Source organism: Manihot esculenta, chromosome 2 (assembly GCF_001659605.2).
Source record: "Manihot esculenta cultivar AM560-2 chromosome 2, M.esculenta_v8, whole genome shotgun sequence".
Classification (NCBI taxonomy): Eukaryota; Viridiplantae; Streptophyta; class Magnoliopsida; order Malpighiales; family Euphorbiaceae; genus Manihot; species Manihot esculenta.
In genome coordinates this window covers 12,027,486-12,050,260 of record NC_035162.2, presented here as the reverse complement: position 1 = coordinate 12,050,260, position 22,775 = coordinate 12,027,486, and the positions used below count along the sequence as shown (strand labels likewise).

Here is a 22,775-nt window from a genome sequence, read left to right as displayed (position 1 = left end):
TATCTGTTGTGGACAGCTTGCTTGCTGGTGAATGTAAATGTTGGAGCCTGTGTTTCCTTCATTAATCTGCCCAATTCTGAGGTTTGTATTGCTCTTCGAACCCAGACTCGGTATTTGAATTGTACCATTTAAAATTACAAAACAGCGTATTTACAATAATCCTAAAAATAAAAATAAGGTAGAATATGTGTAAATTTTTTATTTTCTCAAAGTAATTCATTCAATACAGAAAAAACCAAGTCTCTAGGGCCAGAGGATACAATTTAAATAACACTCAAATCCTAGAATTCTCCAACCAACTTGGCCCATATCAGACCCGACGGCCAAACTCGAAATAGCGCCCTCATCTTTTCCACATAGACCAGAACTTCTGCCTTCAATGGAGGAATCTCTAGTTGAACAGACGACGACAGCTAAACCCGAAATAGCACCCCTCTTCTTTTCCACACACACCAGAACTTTTGCTTTCGATGGAGGAATCTCTCTTTGAATAGACGACAGCAGCCTTACTAACTACACTGACGAAGTGACGATCGGAGAAGAAGATCAACGGCAACAAATAAGTGCCTTTGTAACAAAGAAAAGCAAATGGCAACATCAGAAGAAACATGCATAGCAGAATTGAGAACGATGGAAAACCGACAGTAAAAAAAGAAGGGAGTTCTTCGAAATTGGAATCTTCCCATTAGAGCCAAGGGAAGTGACACTAAGAAACCAAGAAGAGGAAGAAAGCCCAAGTGATCACCGGTTTTAAATTTTCTCAACTGCTTTCTCCCTAATATCCTCATTGCATGTGCAGATATAGTGCGTTTCCGACCTAAAAACACAAAGAAAAAGTCATAATCAACACAATCACATATCAAGCAGGAAAAGGGACTCTCTTTTCACAAAAAGAACAACATGCTCGAATAAAAATCACCACAAAATATTATATACATCCTTATCTGGATGGAAAAAAAGGAGAACCCACTCCGAATGAGGTGGTACCGGGAAGAGGAAGCTGTACGTCTGACACTGAAAAAGGCCTACTGCCTCATTGCAAACAAAAATTAAAAAATAGTAGCCTAATCTCCTTCAACAATGATAAATGGCACAAACTGGATCATGACCTAAATCAAGAGACTTAATATACCAGTGGATCATGTGATCTCCAGTCTCCAAATGAAAAGACTGTTACAGATCGAAATGTCATTGGCAAAGATAAAAATGGTGTAATTTCGATATCTCAATGCCTCCTTTCGAGGCAAAGCTCTATAAGCCACTATCTAACTGTCTATCATTCTCAGTTGAGAAAATATTTCATACATGAGTTTCCTCCAAAGACATCTAGCAAAGGAGGGAAGCCATGTATTAAATATATTTCCTCAATATCTGACTGAAGAGGAAGTGAGCACAACCCATATGTATTGAGCATGAATTTGTACAACTAGATATTCATACTAGAAAATTGTTTTTAAGAGAAAAAAAAAACACATTTTTAAATTTTTACTATTTAATTTGATTTTATTATCAAAGTAATAACAAAATTATAAACTTAAAACTATGACAAATTTGTACTTTCAATAGAAATTAACGTTACTACATTACTTAAGGTTGCATGATTAAGTATTTGAACAATTAATTTATATAATGACGAATATTTATTACTTCATGAAATATAATAATAAAATACGAATATTAATATATATATGTATATATATCGGCCAATAATCTTAATAGTAGGCCTTGGGCCTTAAATTATCAGTGGATTTTTATTACAAAAAAGGATTTCCTCAACTTTTTTTTTAAAATAAAATAAAATTTACATTTATTCCCAAAAAAGGTTCGCATTAAAGCCATCCACGTGGCAAGCTCAGTACAAAATGGTTCTGGAATGTGGCGTTGCATCTAAAATTGTCTTTTAACAGAAACTTAGTACCAATACCATGCGCTGATTGATTGGCATCTCTGTCACGGAGGAAAAGGTGAAAACAGAACAATGGATGAACATATTGAAAAGCTTAAAACTATTCAACTAATTTGGATGAGAGAAGCCTATGTTAATATGTCGAGAATGATAATCTGATTTTAAAATTTAATAAAATTAATAAATATATTTCTCTAACTTTTTAAATACAATAGTTTTTTTTTATATACATTCTATCTAATAATTTGTTCTGATTATTCAGATAAAGAAATTAAATAATCAATAGTGAGAGAACTTTTTATTTTTACATCTTCTCTTGCCGTAGAGGTAGGGGATCATTCGATCGGTTTGATTTAAAATTAAATCAAATCGAATAAATTGAAAATTGAAATTTTAGTGTTTATAAAAATCAAACCGAATCGATTTTGGTCATAAACCGAATCAAATCGAACCGATTTGATTCGATTCTGTTCAGTTCGATTTGATCGGTTTCAATTTTTAATAATTTTTTTATTTTTTACACTTTATTTTTAATATTTTAAAATTTAATTAAAATATTTTAATTTTAATATGATTTAATTTCTCTATATTATTGAAAAAATATATTATTATCACTGATCGGTTCGGTTCGGTTTTTTCAATTTTTTTCTGATTAAAATCGAACCAAACCAAAATAAATGAAAATTTTGAAATTAAAAATCAAACCGAATTGAAATATATAAAAAATCGAACTAAATTTTTAAATCGGTTCGGTTCGATTGATTTTTTCGATTTGAATCGAATACTGCGCACCCCTAATCTAACTGGAGGGATAATTTTTTTAAATTATAATATACCTATAAAATAAATATATCAATTTAAATTATAATTTTATTAAATATAAAATAAAAGAAGCTTGCTCCAAAACTCTTGTTTAGTTCTTTTTATTTTCCTGTTATATTGAGTGCTTGAAATGGAAACTAGAAACATGGATATTGGAGTAGGAGAGATGATGAAGTGAAATAATTTGAATCGTCGGAGAGATAGCGAGAGAGTGGAGCATAACTGGGGAACTTCTAACCTAATGCCAATGGAATTAAAATATAAGAATTAAATTATTGTATTTTAAAAATATATATCAATTTTAGGCGTCAAACTCCACAAAAATGGGCGATGGAGTTAGGTGGTGTTTATGGACTTTGAAGGGCTGGTTTTGATTTTTTGATTTTTTTTTTTTTCTCTCAGGGCTGGGGTTAGGTTAGGAGGGTTTGGTCCCTCAGCCTTCTCCAAGGGTTGTTGGGAGGAACCAAAACTTTGCTTTATTTCACATCACAAGAAAATAACACAAATATTAATGTTTTTAAAAATAATTATCTAACCATTTTTATTCTATATAAAAGTGAAAGAAAATAATAATTAATATAATAAAATAAACAATATTAAAAATAATTATTCCTAACATGATTCTGGAAATAATTGTGGGTTATTCAATAATTTATATGCTTAGAAGTTTGACTCCATTCATGATTCACATGATTCATAATTTTTTATCTTTACATAAGTTTATGATTTTACTTAATTACATATAAAAAACAAAATTTAGATGCCAAAATACCTTATGTTTTAAAATTTTATAATTTAATAATACCTAATAATTAAACATTTACTAATTGAGAGTAGTGTAATTAGAATTAATATTGACTTAAGTTTTCAATTCAAATATTGGTTACTAATCTCCATAAAATTAAAAAGAAAAAGCAAAACTAAATACTCCATCACTCGGATTTCCTCTTTATTAATAAATGTTTCAATTCAGAAATCCAGCAAAATACGAAATAAACAATTGCAAATATACATATTAAATAGCAATATAATCAAAGAGTAGACTAATTTATGGTCAACAAAGGAACGCTAGAAATCATTTGAAGTGAGTTGGAGCAAGTCAAGAGCTGTTTCTTTTTTTTTTTTTAAATAATAATAATTTCAGAGAATAGTTCTAAGGAAATTACTAACAATTTACAATTTTTTTAAAGAAAAAAGTGATCAGGTTAAAGATAAACACAAACAAAATTCAAATCCTTTTCAAGTTAAAAAACAAATCAGTTTTGTAATCTCGCATAAAGATCCTATAAGAACTAACACAAAGCGCCCATCGATTTCCGTCTGTTTGCCAACTAGGAAAAGGGAGGAAAAATTGTCATCGCATTGTTCCCATAGCATCATCGCAGCATCTACAAGACAACCTCCATCGATTTCTTCTATATTCATGATTCCTCACATACCCATCTACCTTGCGTACTTTCCCTCTCTGTTTCTGTCCTTTTGAATTGAAAATGGACGTTTAGCTTGCTACCTTCTTCCACTTCTCATCATCTTCTCCGTCACCTTTTCTCGAAATAAACTCTCCCTATTTATTTTGATTTTATTTTCTGTTCTTCGTTATCATCGTTTGCGCGCTTATATAGTAAGGTGAGATTCTCCTGCCCAATTTCTCTATTATCTAAAGTTTGCTTCTTTATTGCGTTTCTTTATTTCTTTGCCATTATTTTTCGTTCAGGTATGTTTCTTTAATCTATGTTTTCGCGTATAATGTTTTTCACACATTCTTAACTGGCTTTTATTTATGTTGCGCCTGAGATTTTGATGTGAATTAGGCTTTGGATTCGCCAGTTTTGACCATGGGTTTGTAATAATAGCAGTCATCTTCGAATACAGATCTATATTTGCGAATGATGTTGATTTAATCTGCCATAAAAGCTTTCAGCTGGAACATGATTATGAACTTGTTGAATGGCCTTACTTTAAGTTCGTTCTTCTCACCTTTTCTTTGACCGTGAGGAAGGAATATGCTATATTCTGTTTCCTAATGCTCCCTGCTAGCGTAGATTTTCGCACATGGTGCCTTTCTCTTTTTACCTTCAACTATTGCTGGAAGAAGCCCTTTTGTGCATTTTTTGTTTCCTTACATCATTATTGGGACTTGAATTTTCAGAATGGCCAGTGCTGTGTTTCACCAAGCAATAGGGACTCTTCTTTCCCATCAACATCTTCACAACTCTGGATTTCATCAAGAGTTTGGGAATGTCTCGGTGAAGTCGATTTCAAAAGGTTTTAAGGTTGATGCCGTATTGTCAATCTCAAGAAAGGGAGGTTATAGCGCTGGTAAAAGGAATTTTAGTGTTGTTCAAGCCTCTGCTTCTCAAACTTCAGTGGTTGATCCAGTTTCAACCTCATCAAATGACAGCACCAATGGAATTCAAAAGAAATCAAGTAAGTCAGTTTCATTCTAATCAACGTTTCACATTCATTCAGAGGAGACATTTATATAATCATAATACCAGTTCTCTAAAGGCCTTCTCTTTATGGATTCTTGACATTAATCCTAATACGCCAAGTTCTTGCTGGTAGTTGATTTCACAGTAATATTACTACCTCTGATTTATATTATTCGCTGCCTTGAGATGAGCTGAAGACTAAACTCATCCTTATATACCACTGTATGCTATGTATTTCAGGTGAGGCAGCTCTGATACTCATCAGGCATGGTGAGTCGTTATGGAATGAAAAGAACCTGTTCACTGGTTGTGTCGATGTGCCATTAACAAAGAAAGGCGTTGAAGAGGCAATTGAAGCTGGTAAGAGAATCAGCAACATACCTGTCGACATGATATATACATCATCCTTGATTCGTGCACAGATGACTGCCATGCTTGCCATGACTCAGCACCGTCGTAGAAAGGTAATGTAGGGATATATCTCATTAGGTGTTAGAAAATAACTGGTTCAGATCTTAGAAGCTAATAATATCAACACTCTAGCCATTCGCTGCCTTCTTTAATTGAAGGACCTACATGACTAAATATCAGCATCATATTTTGTTAAGCTAGCACATTTGGAATTCATTCAGGCACCATTAAAACAATGCACATAACACTTGAATTTCATCCAAACTTTGAGTTTTTGATGCCACTGAAGAGGTTTTCTGTTTGATTTCTTTATTTTCTAACATATGAATGAACCGTTAACAGGTGCCAATCATTATGCACAATGAGAGTGAACAGGCAAGGGCATGGAGTCAAATTTTTAGTGAAGACACAATGAGGCAATCCATTCCAGTTATAACAGCTTGGCAATTAAACGAAAGAATGTAATCATTTAGTTTCCACTCTTACCCTTTTACTGGTAATCCTGGCTTATCTTTCGTTGCACAAGTTATAAATATTGGTCTCTTTCAATAGGTATGGAGAATTACAGGGTCTGAATAAGCAAGAAACAGCAGATAGATTTGGCAAGGAAAAAGTTCATGAGTGGCGGCGAAGTTATGACATACCTCCACCAAATGGGGAGAGTTTAGAAATGTGTGCTGAAAGAGCTGTTGCTTACTTTAAAGATCAGGTTTGTGTGATTGTGTTGTTCCTTACCTAATTATCTTGTGGTTTCTTTGCCCTCAATTTGATGTTTCAAATTTGTTGGTTTTTAAAAACATTCAGTGGTTATATATTAGTATCTGACTGCAGAAATTTTGCAACACAGATTGAACACCAGCTTTGTTCTGGGAAGCATGTAATGATTGCTGCCCATGGGAATTCATTGAGGTCCATAATTATGTATCTTGACAAGTTAACTTCCCAGGAGGTGACCAGCTATTATGATATTGTTATCATCTTTATGGTTTTCCTCTTTTTTTACTTTATTACATATGAATTTAATTTTCAATTTTTTTTTCTTTCTGACAGGTGATAAGTTTAGAACTATCAACTGGAATACCTATGCTTTACATATTTAAAGAGGGGAAGTTCATTAGAAGGGGAAGCCCTGCAGGACCAACTGAGGCTGGGGTCTATGCATATACTAGGGTATGTAATTTCTAATTGTTGCTGTTCTCTTTTTTCAAGAATTCCTTGTTTTCATTTTTGAAGGTTACATTTGCATACTTGTCAGCATGATATGGATGATTGAGTTCATCAATTTTACAGATGCCCTCATGATCCATTTAGTAGTTAAGAATGCATTTTTTACTCCTCCCTGCTCCCTTCTCTCATTTTTCTGCTACTCTTCCTATTCGAGTTGTGACATTGATAGACCGTACTCACTCACTTTAGTATCCGTGGTGAAAAGAAGTGATACTATTGATCATATTATGTTTTGATAAGCCTACAAGGCCTTTCTCTACTTGATTGAAGGAAGTCATAATCAAGTAGAGAAAGGCATTGTAGAGAAAATATTTTTTAAAAAAAGGAATATAAGTTATTTTGTTGGAAAATATTTTTCAGGGAAAATATTTCCACACAAAACATTTCTCACAGTAAATATTTTCCAAAAATAAATTATTTTCCGGAGTTTCATTTAGAAAACAAGCATAGTATTAGTGGTTCTGAGAACTACTTGATATGTTTCTGATTCCAATTGCTTTCAAAGTTTGGCTAGATCTTAGGATTATCATGCAAAATTCAGGATAGTTTTAGCATCCTAATTAGAATATGAATGAGCCACCATAATGAAGTGTCTTAATCACCCAATTGCATCCCTATTATCCGCACTAGTTCTAAGCCAAGTGTTCAATGCCTGGAAAAATCCCTGAGGTGTCAATCTATAGCCATCCCCCAACAAGCATTCAGCAACCTGCTCTCACTGTCTGTTACAGCCAATGTCTATGGGATTTTCTGCTACTGTAGTGTGAGATTATGGATTTTATGTAGAAGAGAAATAAATGGAAGCACTGACTCATCGTTGATATGAATTTTATTTACCATCTTTCCCTCTGTTTTGTCCCTTGAAAGTATCTTAACAGCAACACTAACACCGTCCCTATGTTGCTGCAGCGATTAGCACAGTACAGGCAGAAGTTAGATGAGATGCGGCATTAACATGTCCTAGAATCGGTGAGCTTAGTTTGCTGTTAAATTGATTACAACTTCAAGCTGAGTTGCTTATGTTCACCTTTTGCTTTCAATTCCTTGAATAATTCCAATATTCACTTCTTCAGGGGGCTACCTCCCATCACATGAAAATCTTTATAGTTGTTCTAAATCTGAAGATAGACAATGGAGGGAAGATAGTTCATAAATCTACGGCGATTGCTGTCAACCAGCAGAAGCCAAATGCTACAGCATTCGTCAACCAAGTCTGCATATTTGGAGTCCTTGCTCATGTTCCCTTCAGGATATATTTATGCGCCTGGAAGTTCCTTGATGTTTGTAATAGATGGACTGAAATAAATAAAGAGCATCTTTTCTATAAGATGTAGACCATTTTAACCATTACATATTTGATGAAGAGTTGCTTTTTCTCATTTTTGTTCATTCTTATCTGTTCATCATCTATCCAAGTCTGCAAGGTAAACCATCAGATGAACCCGTATGACAATATTTTTGAAAATATAACCGAATTAATCTAATATATTTAATGCTCTTTTAATTAAAATTTATTTTATATTATCTAATTCTGTCTTAAAATTTGATTATTATTATTTGAAAAATATTTAAATTGATTTAATTTTATAAATTGTAATTTAATAATTTACATAAAATATAATTTAAATGATTAATTTATATTTAAAATTTTAATTATTAAATAAAATGGTCACATTCCATATATCTAACATATAATATAATAATACAGAGAAAAAAGTATAAATATCATAAAAATATGTAAAATATATTAAATTGATTTATTGTTTAATTAATCATGTTACTTTTAATAAAATTTACAAATTTCATACTTGTTAACATTTTTAAACTACAAATTTAAAGTACTGGGAAAGAAAAAATCTGAAGATTTAATGATCTCAATCTTCTTCGCAACGAAATGACACGGTCAACAATCGACGGCAATGGCTGCTAACAAAAACCCCTAGATTCCTTCTCCCGTGTCCCTCTCAACAACTATGGATCCTTCCACATGGAATTGGAAGTCGCTTTTGCCTCTCCTTCTCTTCGGCTTTTTCTTCCTCTACGAAGACTGGGTATCAACTCCTTCCTGCACCATCGTGCCTAGCAGGACGCACACTGGTCGAGAATATAATGTCGTTAAAGAGGAGAAGCCGAAGGAGGATTTGAAAGTCATGATGGTGGCCAATTTGTTGCTTTATGGGTCCGAAGCTGGCTTTTTTAATCAATATTTTAGAGACTATTACATGTCTAAGTTTTTCAAGGTACTCTCTTCTTCCCTTCCCTTTTCTTTTTCTATGCTTAATGTTTGATTAATTGCTTAATTAAGTATTACTGCTATTTTTGATGCATTTGAAAGTTATTGAACTAGCAAGTGGAAATGGTATGTGAAAAATAATAATAATAATGAACTTACCATTATAGTTCACATTGGTATTTTCCTTTTTTTTCTAATTTCATGGAACTAACCATCTGTATATTTTTTAATGCTATTTGTCACAGAAATCTTTTTATACTTTGAAGCCTGATATGCTGCTAGTATTGGGTGATGTTTCGGCTAAAGGATTTGAGTTAACAAAAATTAAATGGGTATCTGTGCTGCATAATTTTCATCGAATCTTGGGACCGTTTCTTGAGCTCCCGTTCCATGTTGTTCTTGGTGATAGGGATGTCGGGGAATGTAGTAAGCTTGATGTAAGATCTGTTCAATGGTTAGCTAGGAGTTTTCCAGGTTTAGACTCAGCTGGTTGTGGTGCCTTCGAAATTAGTAATGTTAGCTTTGTCTCACTTAATGCCGTTGCATTGCTTTGTGGCAATAATAAGTTACGGTTTAGCGTTGAAAGGGCAATAGAGACAGAAAGCATAGATTTCCAAATGGAAATTGAAAACATATCAAAGGTGGTGGATGATTCTGGAATGTTCACAGAACTGGATAACTTTAGGTGGAGAGAGAATGCAATGTCATCTGGATCTGGCCCAGTACTCTTCCTTCATTTTCCATTGCACCAGACAGCAAATGACAGTTGTAGGGAGGGCAGAAATATTGAAAAATTTGCTAGCTTTTTTCAACCTGGCTCAAATGCACTGCACAGCAGGTGGGCGCATATTGTACCTCATAGTTGCATTTTATTCTTCACGAGGTTTTACATCAATATCTATAGCAAGGTTTCTCTTGTTTTTTTAAACTTTAGTATGACTATTGCTTGTTTATTTGTTGTTGAAGAGAGTGATTTGAGACATTCTATGTGACGGTTGAATGCCAAATATCCAAGTTATGAAACTTGGTGTGGAATGCCCACTTCATTGTATATATTATTCTTAGAAACAACCCATGTAGGAAGATAGTGTTTCACTGAGATTAGGTTGCTTTTGTGTTAATCTTTCTGGCCTTGACAATTCATAATGTCTTCATGTGTCTTTTATTTTGTATTTAAATTTGCTGAATATGTTTTAGATTGCTGGAAGTACTATTTCATAAAGTTTCCTCATTATTTCCTTCAGGGAATTGACCGATAGTGGACCCTATGACTTATTGCAGTCAATCCCGCCAAATGCTTCTGAATATATTCTTCAAGCTCTCAAGCCAAGGTAATTCTACATTGAATCCTCTAGTCATTTTCTTGCTTTGTTTTCTTATATATTTGTGTATCTGCTGTGACTTTTTTTCCTAATAATATTGGTTGGGCATGTGTTATCCTTTTTTGCGTGATATGATTTATCTATGGTGGAGAATAAGTGGACAAGTGGATGATTCTTGGTACTATGTTCCACTTACGTATCATAGGTTTAAAAGACGCATGAAGTGGTACTTGTATTGTTGATGAACTGGTTTCTTTAAATTTCTCAATGCTTCTGGTCGCAAACTTTTTATCATTATCATGCTCATTTATTTGCTTCATATCTATTCCTTAGTATTTTCCGATTTTCCTGCTTTTCCTGTATGTTGGTTGATTGTGGGCTCTCACTATTTGCAGGATTATTTTCAGCGCACACACCCATGAATTTTGTGATCACACTCACTCAGATGGGACACGTGAGGTGACTGTTCCTGCAATGACATGGAAAGCGAGGGATAACCCCGGTTTTATAATTGCTACTTTTCATAGTGACAGAAGACTTGTAAGTGTCAGCTACTGCTCCCTTGCTAGAGAATCTCATGTATTAATAGTGTATATGTGTTTTCTGATTCTGTTATTGACAATATGGCTGGTGGCAAATACCTCTGCTTAGAGTTTTAAGATGAAGTGGGAATACCTGTAACCTCATTTTTTGTTGTACATTATTCAAATTATGAATTTTATATCATTACAATGATAATCATTATTTATACAATGAGTGAAAGAGCTTATACTCATAGAGGCTCATTTGAAACCTAGTAATTGTTGAGGATAGAAAAGGGTGAATCCCTTGAACAAAGTTTTGTTTGACCTGATTTTGGCTAGTTTATATATATATATATACATGAATGCTAATTTGTAGTCCGTTAAGGATCTTACTGAACATTGACCACCTTCTCCTTGTTTTCTTTAAAGAGCAAACTTTAATCTCAAATCACAATGTGAAGCTTTATTTCCAATGCATTGTGGTCAGGTTCATGACTCCTTTTCACAATTATCTGAAAGTGGGATTTCATGGTACTCTGTTATTCTAGACAAAGTCCTAGCTAAGATTTATTTCCATGTAGCCACACAATTGAAAATGAACTAATACAACGTCAAGCTATGGAAATCTATCACATGGTGGTGCACTCAGTTGGCTTGAATCTGTTCACTAAAGTGACTGACGATTATATGGAACATTATTGCTACTTGACATGAGGCCATGACCAGAAATGGTTGTGAATCATGTTGTGTCTCGAAACTGAGATGAGAATGTGTTTTGAGTCTACTTATGCAGTTATGCTAAGTTTAAGTTTTTTCTTTATAATTTTTTTTCCCAACAGTTTAAGAAGGTAAATAAAAAATCGAATTTCTTGGCCTCCGCTGTTTTGTCTCATATGGCATCCATATTTCCAAGTTGAGGGAAAATAATATTTCATTATTTTGTCTGTTTGCCACATCAGATTTTTGTCAAGGAAAAATTAACAGATTGAAGTTCAGGGTATATTGGGTGTCAAAATGCTAAACCGCAAAATACTTTGTTGAATTTTTATTTTCATAATTTTTACTTTGAGCATTCATTCCATCTGAATACATATATTTACTGTTCCTTCCCCTCTTTGCTCAACTTTTGATGTTTAAGAGGTTAATATTGCATCACAAATTCACAATCCTCTGTTTGCTTCCCGTAGTCTGCAAACGATAGGTTGGACATAATTTCTGGTATGCTCGAATGATCAAATGGTCATTATTTAGAGAGAGAGACAGATGCATCTCATTTTCCCTTTGTGTTCTTTTTGTTTTTTGGTAAAAGCAAATGGAAATATTACCTTGAATTTGAAATTATTTGTCTTATACATTTGAAATTGACAATCCATGATGGAAGCCAAATTATTGCTAGAACCAGGTTCTTTTAGTTAAATAATTAGTTTAACCTGATCATATTGAATTTAAACTTGTTAAACATATAATGTGTTTTCACTAAAGTACTGTAATAGTGAATACTTTAAAATTCTAAAAGTAAATATTGCATTTTCCTTCCCTAATAAGTGTAAGTGTTGTGTCGCACTGACCCCAAACATTGAGACCCTTCATCCATCACCATCCGGCCATCTAAACATTGAGACCCTTCATCCATCACCATCCAGCCATCTAATCATTGAGACCCTTCATCCATCAACATCCAGCCATCTAAACATTGAGACCCTTCATCCATCACCATCCAGCCATCTTCATTAGCTCAACTAAAGAGCTCACAAGGGTTCAGCTTATATTCAATTTCAACATTATGCCATGCTTAATCCAGCCAACTTTTCCTTTGGCTTTTCACGCCCAGCCATTGCCTACCTCACAAACAGCAATCATGCATGCCTGCCTGTTATGTGCCTGTGATTTTTTAACTTAGGAGGACGAAAAACTTGTTCTTTTCACTGAGTTCTGCCCCTCACTCCGAAACTATCTTGTGACTGTTAATGTTTGATTTTCAGCTTTATGGTCAATTAATGGTCTTAAATATATCTTCTTCGGTGGAAGAGAGACAAGTTCATAAGAATAGCTGGAGTAACTTACCAGAACCAAATTCAAAAACCCTATTGCATTGGTAAAATCTGTAAGTGCGGCCAGGATAGCCTGAAGATGAATGAGGCCTCATCCTCATGCCTGTCATTGATATCTTGGGGAACTATTTAGGATACCATGTCATTGGTAGTCTCCCTCCTGCATGGTAAAACACCGTTGAATTGACCGTATAAAAGAAGCAAAATACGCTTTTCTTATTCTTATGCGAAGAAATGGAGCATATTATCATTTATTTAGCACTGAAGAAGTTCACCTGGGTTATATTCATCGAACCTGGATGATCAGCTCATAAAATGCTTCTGATTTTCTTATTTTTGGCGAAAGATACATCTAGTGGCCCACAGCAAAGAAGCACCATTTCAATGCGATCACATTCTTCCCTTTCTTGATCTTGATCAACTCCCATGACATAACTAACATCACTTGATCTTCTCCTCTTTCTATTTTTACTGCCGATACTTCAGTTGAGGGACAGGCAACTGCATAGTAACCTTTGTGGTACCCAGTTCATAATATAACTCTGCAATCCTTGCAATGTGGGATTTGCATAACTCCCAGGTCTTTCCCGTTAGTAATGACTTGTGGGAAGCTACCGGCATAAGTAATATTTCCTTTAAAATGGTTGCCTTAATCAGCTAATATCAACTATAAGATTCTTGTTCACGGCCATTGTTATGGACATAAATCTGCATGTTATGCACCCAATGGTCTATCTTCTCTGTGAACAAAGAAAGGATAAATTAAAAGAAGGGGAAAGGTAGGACCGGGCGACCAATATGACAATTTATAGGTGTTGCTCGGCAATGGCTATTAAAGTAGTGTTTTGACCACGATCAAAGCACTATTGAGATGGTTCATGAAAAGCAAAATAGCTAGTATTGTTGACGTGGACGTTGAAGATGGTAGAAATTCAATGCTTATCACACACCTCACTAGCTCTTGCTAGCTAAACAATTTGCTGCTAAATTATTTTCTCCAGCAGAGTGATTTAAAACACAAAGCAAAATTAATTCCTCTGCACCAGTATAACAGCCTCCAAATGATCCATACATCTCTGCCAATGCTATAGGAGATATGCCCAAGTTACACAAACTTCCTCCAGCCCAATAAACTAATCAAATGTCTTGGAAATTAAATTTATGGTAGAATGAAAAACATTTAGAAAATTAAAAAAGAAAAATCTCAAGCCTGAACCTTTGAGATGAAACTCCACATCCAATTTCTATGTTATATAGTAGGAAGGATAACGTGTCCTTATTTCTTGATGACATAATTTCTTACTTGGTACTGACCCATTTTCTGGGGTCATTCATCATTACAATGACACAAGAATTAAAATTTTGACACTTGAGTTTAATTGTTTGAAGAACTAAATCTCCTTATCAAACAATGATGGAAATTGGGTACTTATCATCTCCTACAACCAAGAAGTGTGTTCCTTCTTCTATCACCTTCAGACCATCTTCATTAGTTCTGCTGAAGTGCTCGCAAGGACTTAGCTCAAATTCAATTTCAGCTTTTTCCCCTGCACTTAGAATCACACTTTTGAAACCAATCAACTGTTTCCTTGGCCTCCCATTCCCATGCGTTGCCTGTCTCACAAACAGCAATATCGGATGCTTACCAGCCATCTCCCCTTGGTTTTCCACTCCAACTCTAACTGAAAACTCACTTTCCTTGCAGAATTCTGCGCCCAACTCAGAGACCAATGTGGAACGTAATGAGTCGGAGTTGTCAATTACATGCATCGTTGAAGATTGATTTAAATAGAGTTTGTTTTGGGTGACAGACTTGAGCTCATAAGAGTACTTCGAGTAGCTGAGGCCATAACCAAACTCAAAAACACTCTGGCCTTTGTAGAATCTATATGTTCGTCCAGGATAGCCTGAAGAGGAATCAGGTCGCATCCTCATATCAGTCATTGGTACTTTGACAAATTCTTGTGGATACCAGGTCACTGGTAATCTCCCTCCTGGATAACAAGATGTGATCAACCATCAGAAGTCAGAACTATAAATTTCAAAAGCAACATTATTCATTTCTTGCAACAAATGCAGCAGATATGGGAACATATCATTTTATTATTATTTTTCGTTCTTCCTAGAAATTCACCTGGATTATGATCACCAAATATGATATCTGCAAGTGCTATCCCACCAGCTTCACCAGGATAACCAGCCCACAAAATGCTTCCAATGTTCTTATCATACTTGGCAAAGGATACATCAACTGGACCTCCACAAAGAAGCACTAAAACAATTGGATTCTTTGCACATCTCGCGACATTGATGATTAGTTCTTGTTGCTTCCCTGGCAACACCAAGTCCACACGATCAAGCTCCTCCCTCTCCTGAGTTTGGTCCAATCCCATTATCAGTACCACATGGTCCACCCCTTTTGCTATATCAACTGCCTTGTCAATGGAAGCTGAAGAGCATTGAACTGTATCACAACCTGGGTGATAAATAGTGTTTTTAATATAGTTTTGCAGTGCTTGCAATGGTGTTACAGACTTGCACGGAGGGCCTGCATAGTTTCCAAGAAGTGTTTGTGCAGAATTGGCATTAGGGCCAATTACAGCTAATGAGGTGGTCGTAGATTTTGAAAGTGGGAGGAGTTTTGCAGAGTTCTTTAGGAGGACAATGCCATTGCGAGCTGCTTCAAGGGCTAGCATCTGGTGCTCCTGGGAGCACACCTGGTCAGGACCAATATTGCTGAAAGGCTGTTCCGTTGGATTTCCATTGAAAAGTCCTAATCTCATTCTTATAGAAAAAAGGTTGTGAAGAGCTCTGTCTATTGCAGATTCAGGCAGCTTTTTCTGCTCCACAGCCGCTTTAGTGTGTTTTTGCAAGAATGACCCACAGTTGAGATCCATGCCTGCAATTAATTGTTAAACAATTTTCAAAGACAGACTATGGTAAAATAAACAGTTGCTTTGTTCAAAGAATTGCCTAAATAAAAGGCATCATGGACTATGCACGCATCTTGTAATCTATCTATTTAAAATGCAACTAAAATCCTTCAGAATTATATGCAACTGTTAAATTCATATGGCAAGCGAGAATTAAAAGCTTTGCGAATGTCCATTCATTTCCATATACATAGTACATGGAAATTTCCTTATTGTTATCATGAACTTCATGAGGATGCAATACACGACTTTATGTCATTTCAACTTTTAACATATTTAGTGCTTATTCATAGAAATTAAACATTTTACTCAAGCAAGGAAATAAAGGGTTAGACTTTTGCCAAGTGTTTTAACTTGCTTGCTCAAAAGAATTGATCCTTGTTCTAGAGAGCTATGGACTTGTCAATTATCTACAGTGAGTTCATTGCAATTTACAGAGTACATGAGGTAAGTCTGAGTCCAGTGATTTTAAATGGAACACCCGATTTTCGTCTTTTCCACAGAGGACCAGAAGAAAAATAGCAATACTCTCTGAGTATCACCGCTTTGTTATATAATTTCTCATAGAAATGACTATAATCTTAGGCATGACTCATGAATCCAGCAACTCAAAAACCCATGTTCACCTAGCTACAGTCTATGAACAGAAGTGGGTAAAAGGGAAACTATAATAGAAAAAACATGAGAATTGAGAATAAATGTCAGTCCACTTGCTTGATAAGACTGTAGGAGTATGTGCTAATTGCTTATTACCATAAACTTTCGGTGAAAACCAATGGGCTGTTTTTGATAAGGGGACCCATAGGATCATAATTGTCCAAAATCTGAAGTCATGAATTACAGATAATGTGGGCAGCTCAAATGACAAATGACTTAAAATCTACCAGTTCATGCTAAAAACAGAAGCACATGTGATATTTATGACACTAGAAAATAAAGGTCAAGAAAGGTCCCATACCAGCTTTAAGCACATCAACTACAGCATCTTCTGGTGATTTAGCATATCCTTGATCATTGTAGATGATGGAGACTGCATCACAGTCCGATGTGATGTACCTGACCATTATTGTAAGATTATGATAATCAAGAAGTCAATAATTGCAATCGAATTCACCTCATATCGGCTAAACTACCATTTGCAATAAAATAATTGCAGTGCATATGAATCACTTTTTAATACCCATGAAAATCCCATTGCCCTCTGGCAGTTTTGGAGAGGAGATTGAAATCTGCACAGCTTGGGACTCCATTCACTCTATTGTAAGCGCACATGATGCCACTGGCTTTCCCTTGTTGCACACAACTCTGAAATGGTGGCTGATAGGTATCTGCTAAATCTTGAATAGTAACCTGATTTAAAAAGTAAAATAAATAAACATATTGTAATATCATATCCTCAAAATAATTGTTTACATATAGCCAGTCATGCACATTCACCGTTGTATTACACAATGCATTTGTCGCAAGTGTGATCCATCAATGGCAAACTTCACACATACAGACATAAACAATTGATAATTATTTTTCCACCCCATGATACACGAACCAGTTCAAACTGCAGCAAACAATAAAGCTAAAGCGTGTGAACAAGAAAATCTTAAAAGTGACTTGACTAGAGAAAAGAAAGAACACCCTCAATTTCTTAGAAGTCATTTTCTCTTGAAATTTGTGCAAAAACCAATACTAGGAAAGTAGCCTTGTTGGTTTTTCCAAGTTGTGATTTTTTTTTCTCCCACTCTTCGTTGCCAGAAGTTAAGCAATAACCACAAAGCCAAACTAACATAAATCCAAAGCCAAAATAAACAACATCCACTATTCCAGATGTTGGATATAGAAGTAAGATAAATAATGGTTGAAGCAAACAAAAAGTTGGATAACACAATCAATCCAAGGAAGAGCCATTGGGGTTGAAGGCTTACACGAGCATCAAACACAAAGCGATTCACACCCTTCCAATTGTCTAGATCATAAGCAGTAAAGTGCTTACAACAAGCTGAAGCTTGAAGATGTCCTTTAAGCTTCCCTCCTTGAAAAGAATCCCCCTGAACTCCTCTCACATAAGAAACTGCATATTTCCCTGTCACCAGGGGATCCTCCCCGGGCGTCTCTTGCCCTCTCCCCCATCTCGGGTCCCTAAATATGTTAATGTTTGGTGCCCAAAATGTCATCCCTGTGGCTTGCCCTGCATTGTACACTGCTCTTGCTTCTCTTCCAATCACCTTCACACATCAAATTGAAAAAAAAAAAGGAAACAATTCGATCATTAAACCAATTAGTATATTTTATTAAGCTGGTAAGACGAGTGTTAAATAGCGGGCAAGTTTTATTCACGGCTCACCTGACCTATTCGGTACCATTGGTAGGCGTCAAAAGAAGCGGCAGTGAGGATGACTTGAGGGAAGCTAGTGGCGGAACGGATAGTGCCTTCAAAATGAATGCCACGTCCCACATTGGCAACCCCATGTAATGCCTCGGACCACCACTCATACGCCGGGATACCCAGTCGTGGAATCGGTGGAGCTGAGCTGACGAGTTGGGAAATCTTCTCATCTAATGTGAGCCTGCAGACAAGGTCCCTGACTCTTTGGCTGATGGGTATTGTGGTTTTACAAAAAAGATAGGAGCTTGTTGATGGGTTTGAAGGATCACATGAGAATGGAGGCTGAGTTGAGGCAACTCGGAAGACAAGTAGAGTAAAGATAAAGTAGGAAAGTGTCTGGGATCTCATTATAGTGGTTTGGAGAGTGGCCACTGGCCAGTGGCGAGTAAGAGCTCACTGAACACTGCAGTATGGTAGATCAATGATTATCTCTCCTAAAATGACGGAGTTCAGATCGTGAGTAAGAATGTTTTGGTGGAAAATTATGGTTTTGGATAAGACAAATAATGTTCTTTAATTTGATTCCCTGCAAGTTGCAACAAAAATCAAAAAGCTAACGCAACCGGGAAAAGCAAAAGATGAAGTTGAATTTCATGGGTCTGCAAAGGAGTTTGATTTTAAGCCCAACTTTGATCTGCCATATATCTCGTTTGCCATTGGTCAGGATGAAAATGGGATTCAAGAGTGAGGATTTGTAAAGCGTTAGTGTACGGAGCCAACCAGCCATTTGATTTGGGTGTCGGAGCGGGTTCAAGGAGTCCATATTAGAATCCATTCCACGTTCGAGGCCACCCAGCCCACTTCATTAGTTTCCCTCGCTCAGCATTTCTTTGCTAATTTGCCCTTTCCCGTTGAAAAGCTGTAACATCTGCACAAGAATAATTTTCTCAAAGAAAAAAAAAATATATTTTTTAAACACCCAAAAATTATATTAGAAATAAATATATTATATTTCCTTGATTTTGAAGGTAATTGGACAAAGTATTTTTTATATGCAACATCTAGCCATTGAATCAACGGCTGAGATAAGTGACTGGCCTCTATCTCATGGTATTAGGGCAAAGATATATTATATGTAAATTACGTTATCCTAATGCTTACCTACTTCCCCATGAATTTGACACCATGAAATGTCGGTTATTCATGTCTGCAAGTAATCTCCTGCTGCATATTATTTAAATATTGGATGGATCTATAAAAATAAAGGGAAAAAAAAGGCAGAGAAAAGAAGAAGAAGAAGTTGAAAGCGGCTGGTGGTTAGGAATAACTGCGACAGGTAGGGTAGTTGGTCGTAAAACTCCAGTATGGTCGTAAAATCTAAGCAGGATTTACTGCATTCATAATTATGGTTTTTATGTAATTAAATAAATAATTAGCGTAGTACATAGTTAATCTTGTATATTTTTACAGAGTTGGAAGTGTATGGCTCACATATTAAATTTTCCTTGTATTATTTTTATTTGTATTGAGATTGAAAGCTGTTGCCTGACTCTACTGGTCTGATTGCTAAGGAAGACTTCTTTATTCTTCTTTTTCTTTTTTTTGGTATAATATTTTTTTTTAAATATAAAAGAAAAATGACATACACCATTATTGTTTTTTTTTTCTTTTTCTCAAGTCATTATTGTTTTATTTGATATAAAATAACATTTACAGAAAATCAAATTCCAAATCAAATCAAGAAAGAGATGGATGCTTCTGTGTTGCCCTTGTCTTCTTTTCTCTTTTTCTCTATTTTTCTTATAGTTGGCCACTTGGTGAAAATTTTCAGATAAATTCTCCAGATTGATCGAGGCCTGTTTTTCTTTTTTATTATTTTTTTATATTCCACTCCTTTTTTAAGGATGTATCCCTATTTAAAAAAGCAGAAATTTATAAGAATTCCTTTTTTTTATAAATTATAATGTTTGAAAACATGATAATAATAAAAAAAAAAATCAGTTTTTCAAATCTCCATAAAAGAATTCACCTGTTAAAAATATAAATTCAATGTGAAAAATTAGTATAATTCGGTGACAAATCAATTAGTATAATTGGTAAAACTTTTGAAAGTATATATAAAACTAATTTTTTTTATTATTAATTAGTTATAAATTATAATAAATTACATATTATAAAGTTTTGGAGAGGAATTCAATCATTGACCCAAATTATTCTTAGAGAGAATAATTTTCAATTGCTATTAAATATTAAAAAAGAAAGGGAGAAATTAGTTATTTAGCCCCAAACGAGAGTACTCGCTTTCAACTTAAAAAAAATCGAAGAAAAGCAATTTAAAATTTTTTTATATTAAATTAAAAATAATTTTATGTAAATTTTTCTCAAAGAAATTAAAAAAAGAATTGAATCTTTCCATGCTAAAAATGAAAAAATTGAATTTTTTTTCAAACAAAGAGATAGAAATCTCATTTTAAGGGTGCACATGATATATATAAATAAATTTTATATACATAATTTATATATATTGACCATCTCACCCATGATCGAGTCAAGAGTCACAAGAATAGATCATGTCCAAATCTCAAAATGATTTTAGGCAAGACAGCCCATTAACACCAGATGTGAGCTGTCAAATGTTCAGCGGGTCGGGTCATATTTGAATCCAAGGACTCGACCCGATTCTTTCGCAACCCTTTTTTACATGCGCACTAAAAAAAATTAAATGGCCTCTTGACGTAAGTGAGAAAACTGACATTTCTACATGTACGAATCTGTCTGATAGGGATATGTGTCATATAGTGGAAAAGCCGTTAGTGTTACTAGCAAATGAGAAAAAGTGAATAAAAAGAGAGGATGATCCTCCCTCATACCAAGTTTACTCAACTACCATAAATCTTAATTTCTTTAAATTTCAGAACATCATATATTATATAGTAAATAAGTATTTTAATTGAATTAATTAAATAATTTCAGTAAATAATAAAATAAACACAATATTGTAGTTATGCTTAAAATGTATATATAAATATATCTTACTATCAAAACTTTTTATTTATTAATATACTAATAAAAAAAATCTATAATATCGTGGGAAGCTTTAAATTGTTTACATTCCATTCGATGAAATGTCTAAATTAGCACTTAACTTTTTTTTTTTTAAACTAAAGTTGAAATAAATATTCTTTTCCAAATAAATTCATGAATGCACCTTTAAATTCAAAATAATCATAGTGTAATAAAATATTATTCTGATTTTTTAAAAAATTTAATTTTAAAAGTATTAATATTTATATTTTCTAAAACATTAATATTTATACAGTTAATTACTAATAAAATGTTTTCTTAATTTTAAATATTAAAATTGGGGCCTTTACAATATTGGACTTACTTTTTTTTTTCTATATTATAGTACCTTCTTGAACATACATTATAGTATATATTCCGTTTCTTTTAATACTTTAATATTTTATGTCCCTCTTGCAAAAAACATGTTTTTTTCTCTAAATAAAAGAATATGTAAGAAGATTTAATCATTCAGAATCCTCTGGAAAGAGGCTTCACGAATATAATCATTTATTTAAAATTATTATTAAAAAGCACTATTTTAATTTTAATTAAAAATACTATAAATCTTTAATATTTTCCTCAATAACTTGCTTTTCCGAAATTAACAATTACCGAAATCCAAACGCAGCAAAATAATTATCGAAAACAAGCAAAATCTCATCTGGAGGAAAAACAAAGGGCAGCAGTAAGCAAAAATGTGAAGCAGTGAAGTGCTAAACCAAAGCAAGCAAGCCAGATGGGGCGATAAGTTTCGTACCTAATGCCAACATTTTACCTGAAACAAGAAATGGATCCTACCTTTTTTAATTTGTTTTTTTCGGAGCGGGACAACGTATGAGAACCTAGTAGAGCCAGTGGGGTCCTAAGTTACCAGCAAAAAGACAAAGCAACTAAGGGGTAAGGAGAGAGAGGGCGGTGGACCATAACCTTTTACCAACTAAATCACTAACCATGGTTAGCCTATCACTAACGTCTAGCCAAAAAGCAAGATGACGCCCGTTTAGCCTCATTTGTGAGACAAGAAGGAAGGATCTCGTCAGCTGAAGTAAGACACGTGGTAAAACCAGAAGTTGCCATGTTTTCGCAGTTTCGGATGTGAGCCAACCACGTGGACTCCCCATATCTCAGATAGTGGACGGGGTACAGTTCCTGGCCCCACCTTTTTTTTTCTTTTGCTTAAGAAGCTGCTTTTTAAAATGGCAGCTGTTTTTATCCCATGTTTTTTTTTTCTGAGTGAGCGTTGTTGCTTATTGCTACGGCCTGTAGCAGTGAAACTGTACCCGAGTCAACATAACGGCTTTGTCTTGTCTCTTGTGGTATAATACGGTGTTTCTGTACATTATTATGCAATTATTATAGATATATATTCTTTTATCTGTACATTTTAGCCGCGTTCATGGAGTTCTGTCAGCTAAAATAACAGGCAGCGAGGTAAATTTGAACTTTATTTCGGCTGAACAGATTAGTTTATTTTTTCAAAAAAAAAATCAATTTAATTAGGTACATATTATTTATTATTATTCTTTTA

The 22,775-nt window shown here is 34.4% G+C and overlaps 3 protein-coding genes across 5 annotated transcripts; 2 read left to right on the top strand and 1 right to left on the bottom strand.

Annotated features, from left to right (window-relative positions):
* Positions 1-3,897: 3,897 nt before the first annotated feature.
* Positions 3,898-8,177, top strand: LOC110604617 (2,3-bisphosphoglycerate-dependent phosphoglycerate mutase 1). 3 transcript variants are annotated; one of them, XM_021742880.2, is made up of 9 exons: positions 3,898-4,354; positions 4,878-5,155; positions 5,401-5,624; positions 5,914-6,032; positions 6,124-6,280; positions 6,419-6,520; positions 6,622-6,741; positions 7,708-7,767; positions 7,906-8,177. In XM_021742880.2, exons 2-8 carry the CDS (start codon positions 4,879-4,881, stop codon positions 7,750-7,752), a joined length of 1,044 nt encoding a protein of 347 aa, XP_021598572.1. In that variant the 5' UTR covers positions 3,898-4,354; position 4,878; the 3' UTR covers positions 7,753-7,767; positions 7,906-8,177. The 3 variants fall into 3 exon arrangements, with proteins under 3 accessions (XP_021598572.1, XP_021598563.1, XP_043807892.1); XM_021742871.2 differs by having other exon boundaries at positions 3,900-4,354; positions 7,872-8,177; XM_043951957.1 differs by lacking the exon at positions 3,898-4,354 and adding an exon at positions 4,601-4,783 and having other exon boundaries at positions 7,872-8,177.
* Positions 8,178-8,628: 451 nt separating this feature from the next.
* LOC110608025 (metallophosphoesterase 1) lies at positions 8,629-11,149 on the top strand. Its single transcript, XM_021747229.2, has 4 exons — positions 8,629-9,038; positions 9,277-9,869; positions 10,276-10,362; positions 10,749-11,149. The coding sequence occupies exons 1-4, from the start codon at positions 8,772-8,774 to the stop codon at positions 11,002-11,004; spliced, it is 1,203 nt and encodes a 400-aa protein (XP_021602921.1). The 5' UTR covers positions 8,629-8,771; the 3' UTR covers positions 11,005-11,149.
* A 3,033-nt stretch (positions 11,150-14,182) lies between these two features.
* On the bottom strand, positions 14,183-18,947 carry LOC110609362 (probable beta-D-xylosidase 7). The gene is made up of 6 exons (XM_021748892.2): positions 18,200-18,947; positions 17,781-18,080; positions 17,042-17,211; positions 16,820-16,917; positions 15,063-15,827; positions 14,183-14,922 (listed from the first exon to the last, which is right to left on the bottom strand). Exons 1-6 carry the CDS (start codon positions 18,587-18,589, stop codon positions 14,333-14,335), a joined length of 2,313 nt encoding a protein of 770 aa, XP_021604584.1. The 5' UTR covers positions 18,590-18,947; the 3' UTR covers positions 14,183-14,332.
* Positions 18,948-22,775: the final 3,828 nt, after the last annotated feature.